The sequence below is a fragment of the Marmota flaviventris genome, chromosome 6 (assembly GCF_047511675.1).
Source record: "Marmota flaviventris isolate mMarFla1 chromosome 6, mMarFla1.hap1, whole genome shotgun sequence".
Classification (NCBI taxonomy): domain Eukaryota; kingdom Metazoa; phylum Chordata; class Mammalia; order Rodentia; family Sciuridae; genus Marmota; species Marmota flaviventris.
Window position 1 is genome coordinate 107441718 of NC_092503.1, and position 13029 is coordinate 107454746.

A 13029-nucleotide genomic window follows, 5' to 3' on the forward strand; every position below is an offset into this window, starting at 1 on the left:
TGACCTTTACATAACTAAACACCCTTCAAAAGGAAGCTAACGAAGTTAGATGATAACAACTCTTTACATGTGTCCAATACTTTAATTTTACAAAACACAACTACTGATTTTCTTAAATCAATGAACTTAATTTTCTATGAGGTAGGTAGATGTTATAAACTTTTCTAGTCAAGAGATAAAGCACCTAAGATTATATAGTTTATCCCTGTTCCCTAACCAGAACCTTCCAGAAAAGTAAAGCAAACTAAGGCCAAGGGAACGTCTGTGAAAACTAGCGATCCTAGTCCTCAGACCCAGCGATACTCACTGCAGTTGTACATTCGGTTCAGTCTCTCTAAATCAATGGTACTGAAATCCAGGCGCTGCCCAATGATGGAGTTAAACTCGGGGATCTTGGTCGTAATGGTAGGAATACTGTCATTCTTATTAAATGAGAAAGGTCCATAATGCATTATAGACTCGTAATCATAGGGTGTGTTGAGGTCTGTGATGAAGTTGTCATCGTAGATATTAAAGTTGTGCTGGTGACCTGTGAGGGAGAGAATCCACAGGTCCTGACCAGTCATGATATTTCCTCCAACCTTTTCTATTTGACTAGATATTCGTAAACCCCCAAAAGGGAAATAATCTTTGATTTCAATTTATATTCATATTTTAAAATTAATATGATGTGTAAATTAATACATTTATTATTAATACAAATCAATTAATATATAACATTAAAAAGTTATGTAATAATATGAATGAAATTATTGGAACAACCACAGAATACTCATGCTAAAATATATATAAATACTTACAAATTTACTGAATATATGTATATATTTAATGCAAAGTTGCATTATACATGTTGGGGGAGGCATCAGGATGAGGCATCTCTTCAGAAAGAGAAAGAAAAACAGATAATCTGAGGCAAGTATTCCAAAAGGCAGGAGAGAAAAAGAGTTTTTGAATTCAGGAAAATGTTCACATTGATTATGTTCAAGACACATCTTCCTGGTAGCCAAGTACGTCAGCCACCAAGTCTGCGCATTGCTGTATCTGGCCAGCTCTTCATTGGTTAGGAAAAAGAAATCTGTGGGGCCAGAAGAAAAGGCAAGCAGCTGGTAAGAAAGGGGTTTCTTGTCAATTAAGATCTACTCCCTTGGGTCCAGAAATAGCTTTAAGGAGAGAAAAATAAAATAGGAAGAATTTTTTTCCTACAAAAATTGGAAAGACAAATATTTTTCTGAGAGTAACATGAGGGAGATACGGAACTAAAAGTGAAAAGCTGAATACTGGTGAGACGTTCTTCAATTGATTAGTCATCAAAAATTTACTCCTCTAGCTGCAGTCATGCGAAAGGTTCACATATTTTTAATTTCCATTTGGGGGAATGATAGGAAAACCAAATGAGAATGCTCATAACTCTTCTCACCGTAACTTTGTATCCTTGTGTTCTTCTCCTTCTATAGCTCCTCATCCAATTATTCTGAGCAATTATAGAAGGAAACACCCTTCGAAGATCACCCAGAGGAACATGTGGCCTGGAGAAACCAGGTGCAAACAGATGGTGCTCCAGCAGGTGCTGGAGGGACCTTCCAAATGCTTTTGCTGAAGCCCATGGACCTCTTTGAGCAAGACCTCATTTTAACAGCAAAATTGGAATACTGATATTTCATTCCCCAAACCTGCAGGGATTTGGTGAGAAATTATTTGAGAGGAATCAAAGTATTTGCAAAGGTGGCACGGTACTGAAAGAAATAAATGGCTCAGTTGGGGAAGTGGGAAAGTAACTCTTTCTAGAGCTCTTGGTGCTAGGAGGTATATGAGGTGATAGGATTGTAAAGAGCATCAGGTGGTGGTGAGGATCACGACTTCAGTCTGAGATCTCATATTGACTCTGGTTGGCACTTGCTGGATGGTTTCTTTAACTTCCCATAAAATCATCAAATGAGAATAGATTATCTTATTTTTATTATTCAAAAATTCTTATCAGAATGCTTTATTAACAAATGGTTTTAATAATTATTTAAAATTTATTCAACACATTTTTGTTGTGCCTCCAACCTGTTGGGAACTGTGCTAGAAAGTCAGCAGCCCCTGACGGTGCACAGGGCATAGGTTGACCCTCAGGAAACTCACAAATAAAAGCCTTGAAGACAGAGGGATTCTGTAAACCAGAGGTCAGCAAACGATTTCTATAAAGAGTCATGCAGGAAATATTTTGGGCTTTGCAAACCATATTTTCTCTGTCTCTCCTACTCACCTCTGCCACTAAGTCACAAAAGCAGCCATCAACAATCTGTAAACCAATGGGTGTTTCATAAAGTGTTTTCATAAAGCTTTATTTATAAAAGCAAGTGGCCCATGGGCTACAGTTTACCAAACCCTACTGGACTTTAGAAATTGAGTTTTTTCCTTAGCAGAAGGGAACCAACAATTCTTACTCAAAAATGGGATTGACTTGGGGACAGAAACTGCATTGCCAGTAAAGTGTCCTCTTAAATAATAAGATTGCAGCACCAGCGATGACATGCAATAAAGGTCATAAATTACCATGAGAAATAATATTGCCTTCATTTATAATCTTGTGGAATTTGATATCTCATTTGAGACAAGCTCACCAGTGATTGTAGGCAATTTAGATATATGGAATTGTACCCGATGAAAACATAGATAAGAGATAAGCAAATAAATGTTGAGCAGCCCATATATAAGCAGAGCTAAGCAAATCTGCAAATTACACTAGCAAATGTGTTGGCTCACCCTGATTAAGGGGACCTCATTTGATTCTAAAACTATCTTAAAAACATTAAACAGTGTCTTCTTCAAGACTTACACACAGGGATGTTTTCTGACTTCTCATGGAATTTTCAGCAAAGCCAAGTACATGTACAAGACGGTAAGAAATGCAGGACTACAGGCAAACACAGACAAAGTCTAAAAGTACCCTGATACTCACAATCAAGATTTACTCCTTGGCCCTTGCCTTCATTCCTCTTTCCCTTCTACATACCAGGAACACCCAGTTATAATACAATTACCACTGGGAGATGAATACATGAAGTCTCATCTGTGATTTCATCTCTGGGTGAATACACTCAAACACTTTCCTAGATTAAACTGGGAGGCAAAGAATACTACTTGATCTCCGGCTCAGTGGGCAGGTAGGATGGCTTGGAGTATGTCTGAAGGTTTAGTCATAGTGACCTTCTAGGCTTGCACAAATTACATAGTTCTCCTCTTTCGCCCATGTGCAGCGCAGATTAGGGAATGGGTTTCCCTTCAGTGGGATGGGCTGGCTGAGAAACAAAAGCTAAGAAAAATCAAACAGCAAAATGACCACAGAACACAGAAAGCAGTTTCAAAGAGGGGGCAGATACAGGCAAAGCTGACTAGATGGGTCCAACTTTCAACAAAGAAGGAGCCCAGATTTGCTTTATTTATATTGGAAGACATCAAAGGCTTTCAATAGAAATTTCTTCACCCAAACTGGATAGAGGTGGGGGCAGGTAGGCTGCTGAATTCCTAGCTGGTTATGCCCATCTCCAGTCCATGAGCGGAGGAAGAGGTCACTTGTATCGCACCGTCTACCCTGGTGGAACCACCATGGGAGGTTACCATTTCCAGATCTACTTCCTCCTGGGCTATGATGCTGAAAAGGTCCTCATGCATTTCAGGGATAACTTCCTGCACTCTTCCCTTCCCCAGCACTCCACACTCATGGAATTACCAAAATATGAGGGACTGGGGGTGGGGGGAGCATTAGCCATCATTCTCCTACTTCATTTGAGGACCATTGACAACCTTACTCCAAATCGAGCTGATTCTGCCAGAAATCTTTATTGGATTCATATTTAATTTTAAAACTCAATCACTTATTCCATACCTCTAAAAATAAAATTATAGATGCCCTGCGATGTATGAGCCCACATATGAAATTGGGATCTAATTAAAACTGATTTACACAGAGTAATTATTTGTTCATGAAAGCCATGTGCAGTAATAGTTAAGGCATTTCTGATGCATTCAAGTTTCATTAATTATTTACTGCCCAAATAATGTTTTTCACTCCCTGAACTAATCCCTACTTAAAAATCTAAGTATCTTCAGAAATTTACTATTTTTTAAAGCACGTTAAGAAACTGTTCAATAAATAACATTTTGGTGCACTTAAAAAAATTCAACTTAGTTGTGTCAAACAAGGGAAGCAGTAGTCAAGGAATTCTAACAAAACTAAGGAATATTAAGATTGTTAAAATAACATAACTGCATAGTATGTAAGATAAAACTGTTATCTTTTGGGCAGTGTGGGAGGGCACAGAAAAGGAGGAATGCATAGGAAAGAGGAAGAAAAGACCACTACATTTTGATTAACCAGAATTCAAATAATAAGCCAGAATTAACACAATTGGAGGTATAAATAACAGATAAAAGTATTCATTTTTGGTACTGTAGTTTGGTATTTAAATGTTTATCATTGATTTCATAAATCACAAAAAAATATTCTGGTGTGTGTCCCAGGGTCATCCTGAAGTCAACTCACACTTATTGGGCCTTCGAGAGCCACAGACATCACAAACAGAAAAAGTAACCCTGGTATCCTCAGAAGTCTAATTTATTTCACTCAATAATGTTGGTGGGATTGTAAATTAGTACAACCACTGTGGAAATCAGTATGGAGATTTCTCAGAAAACTAGGAATGGAACCATCATATGATCCAACTATACCATTCCTGAAGAATTAAAGTTATGACTGTACAGTGATACATGCATATCCATGTTTATAATAGTACAACTCACGACGTCCAAACTACGGAACCAGCCTAGGTGTCCATCAACAGATGAATCTATAAGGAAAATGTGGCATATATACACACAGTTTTATTCAGACACAAAGAAAAAAATGAAATTATCATTTGCAGGAAAATGAATGGAATTTGAGATCACTGTGTCAACTGCAACAAGCCAAACTCAGAAGAACAAGGGTCATATGTTTTCCTTTATATGTGGAAGCTAGAAAGGAAAAGAAGAAGAAAGGTGGGAGGAGGGTCTCTCACAAAAATCAAAGGGAGATCAGTAGAACAAAGGAACCAGGGTGTGGGTGGAAGGGAAGGAACAGAGAAATACTAGGGAGTCATACTGACCAAATTCTGTTGTTATATTCTGTACATGAACGAATGTGTAGCAACAAATCCTGCCATTATGTACAGCTATAAGGCACCATTTTTTTAAAAAATGGTAAAAAAAAAAAAAGAAAGAAGGTAGAGTTCTAGATAGTGCGCTAAGAAAAACACTAATACAAAGTGGGGACTTCTGGTTAACTTTGTTAGCCCCCACAGAGTTAACCAATGCACACCATCCCGTGAGACCTTTTCCAGGAAGAGTTATGATCACATCTGTATAGCCCAAGGAAAGCCCAAGAAGTCACCACCTCTTCAAGGTCTGTTTTCCACCAGGGAGGTTGAAACTCCTGTCCACACAATGCTGCCCTTGCCATTCCAGAAATGTTCCTCACAAGCTGTAAAGGCAAGAGCAACCTCCACCCAACCCATTGGGGTCATACACACCTGACGTAATTTCATCCCACCAGATGTTCACATAATCATCCCGGTCAGTCCTTGACTGCTCATGGTAAAATCCCAAAGCATGCAGGATCTCATGTTCAACAATGGCCTTATAGTCACAGCCCTGGCCAATGGACAGGTTCTGTCCCACATGTTGGTCACCCACTGAGGACCAGCACCTATAAAGAGGAGAAAAGGAGATATTTTTCCTAGAGAATTCTTAAGTGGCTATAATTCAGAGGATTTCAGAACACAAAAGAGAAGAAAGTTAGTTCTGATTCTTTAAAAATAACATTTATTTATAGTGAGAACTTTTATTGTGCTCCTTCCAGTTGTTCAGAAATATTCATTACAATATAGTTAGCTGTGATCACCATCCCATGATTATTAGAACACCAGAATTAATTCAGCTTATGTAACCAAAACTTTGTACCTGTTGTCCAGTTCATTACACAATATGCACATTTACTAAAGCATGTATCAATTAAAAACAAAAATTTATAAATGGACCTAAAAAAATAAACCATTTAGAGGTTTCATATACTAATCATTCAAACATAATCCCCTGTAGGGACTATTATGCAGCTTTAAAAGCAATGATCCTATCACTTCTCAGCCTTTTGACTAAGATCAAGTGTTAAAATAAAAATTCCTGGTACACATTTAGAGGCAAGTTAATCCTAATAATGCACCAAGGTGGAAAGAAATAAAAGTCAGTATTCTTTCTCGCCTTCATAAACCCACAAGGGAACTCCAAAAATAACATTATTACCTTCAGACCAGAATATTAAGTTGTTTCTGAGTGATGGCTGTGGTGAATTTAAATTTCCTTTTATACTTCAATAAATTTCCAAATTCCCTATAATGAGCAGGTGTAAATTTCATGATTATGAATAGAACCTCATTTAAAAAGCAAGTCAATTAAGCCATCCCTTGTGCAGGACTATGGCATATGGCAGTACCAGAAGGCTGCCTAACTTACTCCTGGTGGCCCCAGACAGGGAGGGCCTAGAACTTCCCTCAGAAATTGCTGGGCTCAGAAACTTCTGGAAGTTTCCCTAAATTCCTTGTGGCAGAGCCTCTAGTCCTCTTTTTCCCAATTTTTTAAAATCTTTTTTCATAAATCTAATTTCCCCTGTCTATCAGCAAACCCAAAGCTTCCCACACATTATCTCTTTGTTGGCTTTAAACTGTGAAACAATGGTCAATGCTGAGCAGAATGAGAAAATTGCTAACAGTTTTGAATGTTACCTGTGGATTTTAAGTACTCTGGTGACAGAACTATTGTCTGCCTTTGTTCTCCCCAAAATAGTGACAAATACACTCAAGCGTGAATGGATATGCGTTCTATTCAAAATGTATCTCATTTATTTATTTTCTAATTATATAAGATATGATTTATATACCATAAACTTCCCTAAGTGTGCAATTCCATGATTTATAGTAAAATTACCAAGTTGTACAAATATAACCATGATAATCTTGACTCTTAGATGATAGCATTTTATTACCAAACCAGGCTTTACTCTGCAAAGTATCACCAAACCAGGAGGAACATTAATCATTTCTTCCCCCACTCTTTTCCATATCCTCCCCAACAAAATTTCATACTAATACCCCATCCCAAACAACAGAAAGGTGTAACTTGAAAAAAAATTCCATAAATTCTGCCATACCATGACCATTTGAGCTTGTGTTCTGAAAGAGCCCAGTTGGCTTCCAGCCTCAGGGGACCAATGCCCTGAAGAGTTTGGGAACATTGTGGACTACTCCCTTCCCCAGACTCTCCTCCTCCCCTTCCCCAGACTCTCCTCCTCTCCTTCCCCAGACTCTCCTCTTCCCCTTCCCAACTTAAATGTATCAAGGGCTCTAGGCAATGAGAGTCCACTAGATTGAGCTTTTATAAAGAATGTCTCTCAAAGGTGACCACCCTCTTAGTCACATCTGGGGACCAAGTCAATGGTTAGAAATAAGCCAAGAGAATTTAACTGAGAAAAGAACTTTTGGGAAATAATCATACTACTTTAATTTTCTTTAATAAGTTACTCTCTATGAAAAAAAAAAGTGATGCAACAGTAGTAAAGAATGGAAATAAAAGTGTTGAGAAAGATAATTTTCCCCCTGAAGTTTGCAATAAATAACTAAAGACTTCAGTAGTTTCTTGAAGTGCAGAAGTTACCAAGACAAGATGAAGTAGTCAAAAGCAGAGAACCTCTAAACTGTGTGGTTCTGGAAAGTCCTGAGATATACTTGTATATATAAATGTTTTCCCTTCACATGAGAAGGGACTGTCCAAATACTATTGCTATTTCCATTTATATGACCTGTAAAAACCTCAAAAAATAAACTTCCCTTGCTCCCTCACTCATGGCTCTTTTTTCATGCAAAGTTTAATGAGTCCTTCAAGTAAGGCAGATTCTCTTTGCTCTCTTCTTATTTCTCCTCGTCCTTCCCCTTCTTCCTCTTCCTCTTCTTTCTCTTCCCACCACTATTAGTCCTTCTCTGTCTTCTGCCTCTATCTCCTTCTCCCTTCATGTCCCTGACACCCTCCTCAGCCATCCCAGTACTTCACCCCATACTGTTGGAGGTCCCAATTCCATCCTGCCACCAGGTAGGGCACTCCCCAATTGCCCTGAAACTCTTATGTCCTTACGACCCTCCCCTGCCAACTTCTGAATTCTAAGACTGCACCTCACACTTCTTTTACCTACAGATTAGAACACTTCTTGGTGCATAGTAGGTGCTTGATTGCTACTATGCTAACCTTTTGTTTTAAAATAAAAGAATGAGCTAAGAAAATAACTTCTTGGGTAAGCTAGGTATTTAACTTGTAGCTAAGTGATCATCAGCATTTTGTTATTTAGTTTACTGCTAATGTTTTGCATATTTTTTTCTTAAGAGCTAAATGATGTGCCAACTTTCCTTAAAAAAACCCCAAGGCCAGAACCAGATAATCTGTGAGGACAAAATCTGCAGGCAGTGATAGGCACCACAGCAAGGAAATGGTTTCAGGTGGCTTGAAGACACAAACTGGCAGTGTCTTCCTGGTGATGGCTTTGCTTTCCAACTGCATCAAGACCGGGTTGGTGGTCAACATACACACAATTGAGGATGGAGACCTCCTTTCTTGATATAACAGTAATTTGTTCTTAGAAGTACATCCTACAAAGAGCAAATTTACATCTAGAACTTTTCAGAGATGCAGTTAAGAGAGTATTACAATTTAGAAAAGTACCATTAGAAAGGTATAATTTATAACTCAATAAACTTGACTTTAAAAAAAAAGCCCTATAATTTTTAAAAATGACATAAACCTAGGAAAAGAAAAAAATTATCTGGGGCCCAGACATAATCCAAACAATTCATTCTCTGTTTAGCACATTAGAATGTCATAAAATTTAAAAATTCACAGTGAAAGATTTGATGTGGCTTTTAGTTTCCTTGGAATTTCTTCTGTTAGCCCTTAAAAAATAGTTGTGTCATTTTTTATAAACCAGAGAATGCATGATATTTCACACTCTGTAATATCTCATACTAACCCACTAAATTTTTGAAATATGATGTATGAGCTTTCTCCTTCATAGGGCTTGAAATCCACACAGGACTTGAGGCGGAACATTTCAAAGGCATAGAGAATGGCTCCTTTGGCATTTAGATCTGCAAAAAACAGTTAAAAAAAATGAATGAGCATTATTTAGACCTTGGATAATAGACATAATTTATAGCTTATAGAAAACCATGCCACTACATGAAATTCACAGAGGGTTATTTCATATATATATATATATATATATATATATATATATATATATATATATATATATATTATATATATATAGAAATTATATATATATATATATATGCACATACATATAAAATTTATTTTTCATATATTATTTATTTATTTGTTTGTTTTTGTTATGGGCCAAGCTATATAGGTAATGACCAAACAGACTCCATTTTACCCCAAGAATCCATGTCATATAAAAAATGCTTCTCCCATGGGAACACTCTCCCTCTGTACCTATCAATAGTTGCTTGGCATAGCATGCTTGGCAACACAAAATGGCAATTCTGATACAGTGTAAAATTGTTCTCTTTTTGGTTCCCATTTTTTTGGGCAATGTACCCTGTCAGAAATTGGTTGTCTAGCCGTTAGTAACCATTCTCTAACTTGTACTCAACTAGGGTCATTTTGACCCACTTCCTTTCTGCTTGCTTGCTGCTATGCTAACCTGGAAAGTCTCATGGGAAATGCCAATGTATCCATTGCATTGTTTTGCTAACTGCTCAGTTCAGCTTCTGTACCCCTGCTTGCTTGTAGCTACATCAACCCTGATGTGGTTTTTGCCTTTAAAAACCCTGAAATGCTTAGGCTCCAGGCTGTTCCTTGCAGAGACAGTTATGGGTACTGTGGGGAGAAGTCACTGGCCAGCCAGCTAAATAAAGACTCTCCAATTAGGGGCTGGGGTTGTGGCTCAGCGGAAGAGCACTCGCCTAGCGCGTGTGGGGTCCTGGGTTGGATCCTCAACACCACATAAAAATAAATAAATGAAGGTATTGTATCCAACTACAACTAAAAATAAATAAATAAATATTTAAAAAGAAAAAAAGATCTCCAATTTGGACAAAATGGACTTGGTACATTTTCTGAGCAGTCTGCCCCATGACATTTTGGTGCTAAGGACTGAACCCAAGGGCACTTAACCACTGAGCCACACCCAAGCCTTTTTATTTTTTACTTTAAAACAGGGTCTCACTAATTTGCTGAGGCTCGTCTCTGACTTGCAATCCTCCTGCCTTAGCCTCCTGAGCCACTAGGATTACAGGCATGTGCCATTGCACCCAGCACATTATATATATTTTTAGTAGTAAACAATTTACTTAGAAACTAAAACTGCAAAATTAGTTGTGGACATAAACCTTATGTACATACTTTAAAATGTACAATGTAAATATGATTACAGAATAGGGACACATACGTATATGTGGCTTAATAAAATAACTTGCCCATTTTCTCTTTTCCTTTCCCCCACTGGAGTAGAGATTTTTTTAGTACATTGCCTCAGGAGAGTCACATAGTAGATATTTCTATTGGAACTCAAGCAGCAGAAGCCTAATGCACCAGAGGAGCAAGAATGGTAGATGCTGACCAAAGATCAAATGCTTCCCTTTCACTCCAGAGGCTCACACCTGGGCATTGCCGGACAAGGATGGGTGAAGAGGAAAGATACTCCAGGGAACTGAGATTGGGTTTTACATTGTGTGCAGTTTCTTCTTCCCATCAACTCAGTGAAGGTTGAGCTCACAGTTAAAAATTAAACCAAGTCATATAAAATTGAATTATATTTCTTGCACATTTCATTTTATGCATTCACTTAAAGAATTTATCATTCTTGGCAGTTTACCAGGTAATTATGTCATGGATTTTTGACCCTTGTTTCATTTAGTAAGCTATCATGCTGGAGGTTCCACAGCATCGCTCTGAAGAGATCATATCAAAATCATTAAAGAAATAATTATAATTGCCTTTGCCAGGAATCAGTTGGCTGTAAGTCATAGGGTTATTCATGGGCATTGTATTTTGTACCATTGAACCAAAAACACTCATTGGAGAAAATACAGTTTCTTTAATAAACAACACTGGGAAAATGGAATATTCATATGTGAAAAAGTGAAATGTAATTTTTATCTCTTACCTGGTACAAAAATCAACAAAAAAATGGATCAAAGACCTAAATAAAAGACTTGAAATTATGAAACTACTAGAAGAAAACATAAAGGAAACACTTCAACATATCAGTATAGGATATGATTAAAAATATATATATTTAAAAAAATAAGACCTTGGGCTGGGGATGTGGCTCAAGCGGTAGCACGCTTGCCTGGCATGTGTGTGACCCAGGTTTGATCCTCAGCACCACATACAAACAAAGACGTTGTGTCTGCCGAAAACTAAAAAATAAATATTAAAAAAAATTCTCTCTCTGTCTCTCTCTCTCTTTAAAAAAAATAAGACCTTAAAAGCAAGAGCAACAAAAGCATAAATAAATTAAGAAGCTTCTGTGCAACAAAGAAAGCAATGAATAGAGGGAAGAGACAAGCTCCAGAATGGGAAAAAAGTCATCTGATAAAGCATTAATAGCCAGAATATATAAAGAACTCAAAAAATCCAACAACAAAAAAACACAAATAATCCAATTTTTAAATAGGCAAATGTTATAAACAAATACTTGGGCTGGGGATATAGCTCAGTTGGTAGAGTGCTTGCCTCACATGCACAAGGCCCTGAGTTTAATCTCCAGCACCACAAAAAAGAAATTGGTGGAGGGGGCATGGGAAAAATGCAGGAACTTTGGGCAAAGGGGAGGAAGGCAAGGGGAGGGATATGGGGGCACAAAAGATGGTGGAATGAGATGGACATCTTTACCCTAGGTATATGTATGATCGCACATATGGTGTGACAGTACATGGTGTACAACCATAGAAATGTGAAGTTGTGCTGCAATTGTGAACAATGAATCAAAACGAATTCTACTGCCATGTATACCTAGTTAAAATTAATTAATTAATTAAAAAAGAAAACATCCAAATAATTGACATGTTTATGAAAAAAATGTTCAACATCTCAGCCAAAATGCAAATCAAAACCACAATGAGATATCATCTCACCCCAGTTAAAATGACTATTACAGGAAAGAGAAAAAATAGCGAATTCTGGAGAAAATGGATTCTTACACATTGTTGGGAAGGTAAATTAGCAGAGCTACTATGAAGAACTGCACAGAGGTTGCTCAAAAAACTAGAAGCAAATCTATCAAATGATCCATCCATCTCATTTCTAGGTGTATTTCTAAAGGGAATGATATCAGCGATCAAAGAAATACCTCAATTCCCTTGCTGCTCTGTTCACATTAGCAAAGACATGGAATGAACCTAGATGCCCACCAATAGATGAACAGATACAGAAAACGTGGTGTGTATCCATAATGAAATGTGATTCAGCCATAAGAAGAAATATCCAAACATGTGCAGCAAATTTATGCTTAGTGAAATAAGTCAGACATCAAAAGACAAACACTGCATTTTCTCTTTCTCATGTGGGTACTAAAAAAGAGTCAATTTGAATGTAGATCAGTAATTATTAGAGGCTGGGAAGGGAGAGTTGGAGGGAAAATAGAGGCTGAATAAAGAGTATCAAAACACAGATGGAAGCAAAAAGTTCTAGGGTTCCACAGCACAGTGGGTGATCATAATTCACAATAACCTTTTACATATTTTATAAAGAACAAGAAGAGAGTAGCTTGAAGTCTTCAAATACAAGTAATGCTATGGAGATAGAAATATTAAGTACCCTGATTTGATCACTATCCATTATCTACATATATTGAAATATCATTTTGTACCTCATAACATGTACAATTATTATGTTAGTCAAAAATCTTGTTAAAATCTTTAACTAAATGGAAATGTTAAATAT

At 37.2% G+C, this 13029-nt stretch overlaps 1 protein-coding gene across 1 annotated transcript in view; it reads right to left on the reverse strand.

Moving 5' to 3' along the window:
• Mep1a (meprin A subunit alpha) overlaps positions 1–13029 on the reverse strand; it is a 39865-nt gene that overhangs the window by 13753 nt on the left and 13083 nt on the right. The window contains exons 6-8 of the mRNA XM_027938297.2: positions 9089–9206; positions 5553–5728; positions 308–529 (exon numbers count right to left, since the gene is read on the reverse strand). Of these exons, the coding sequence (XP_027794098.2) occupies positions 308–529; positions 5553–5728; positions 9089–9206 (516 nt within the window). The remainder of the gene's footprint in view (positions 1–307; positions 530–5552; positions 5729–9088; positions 9207–13029) is intronic.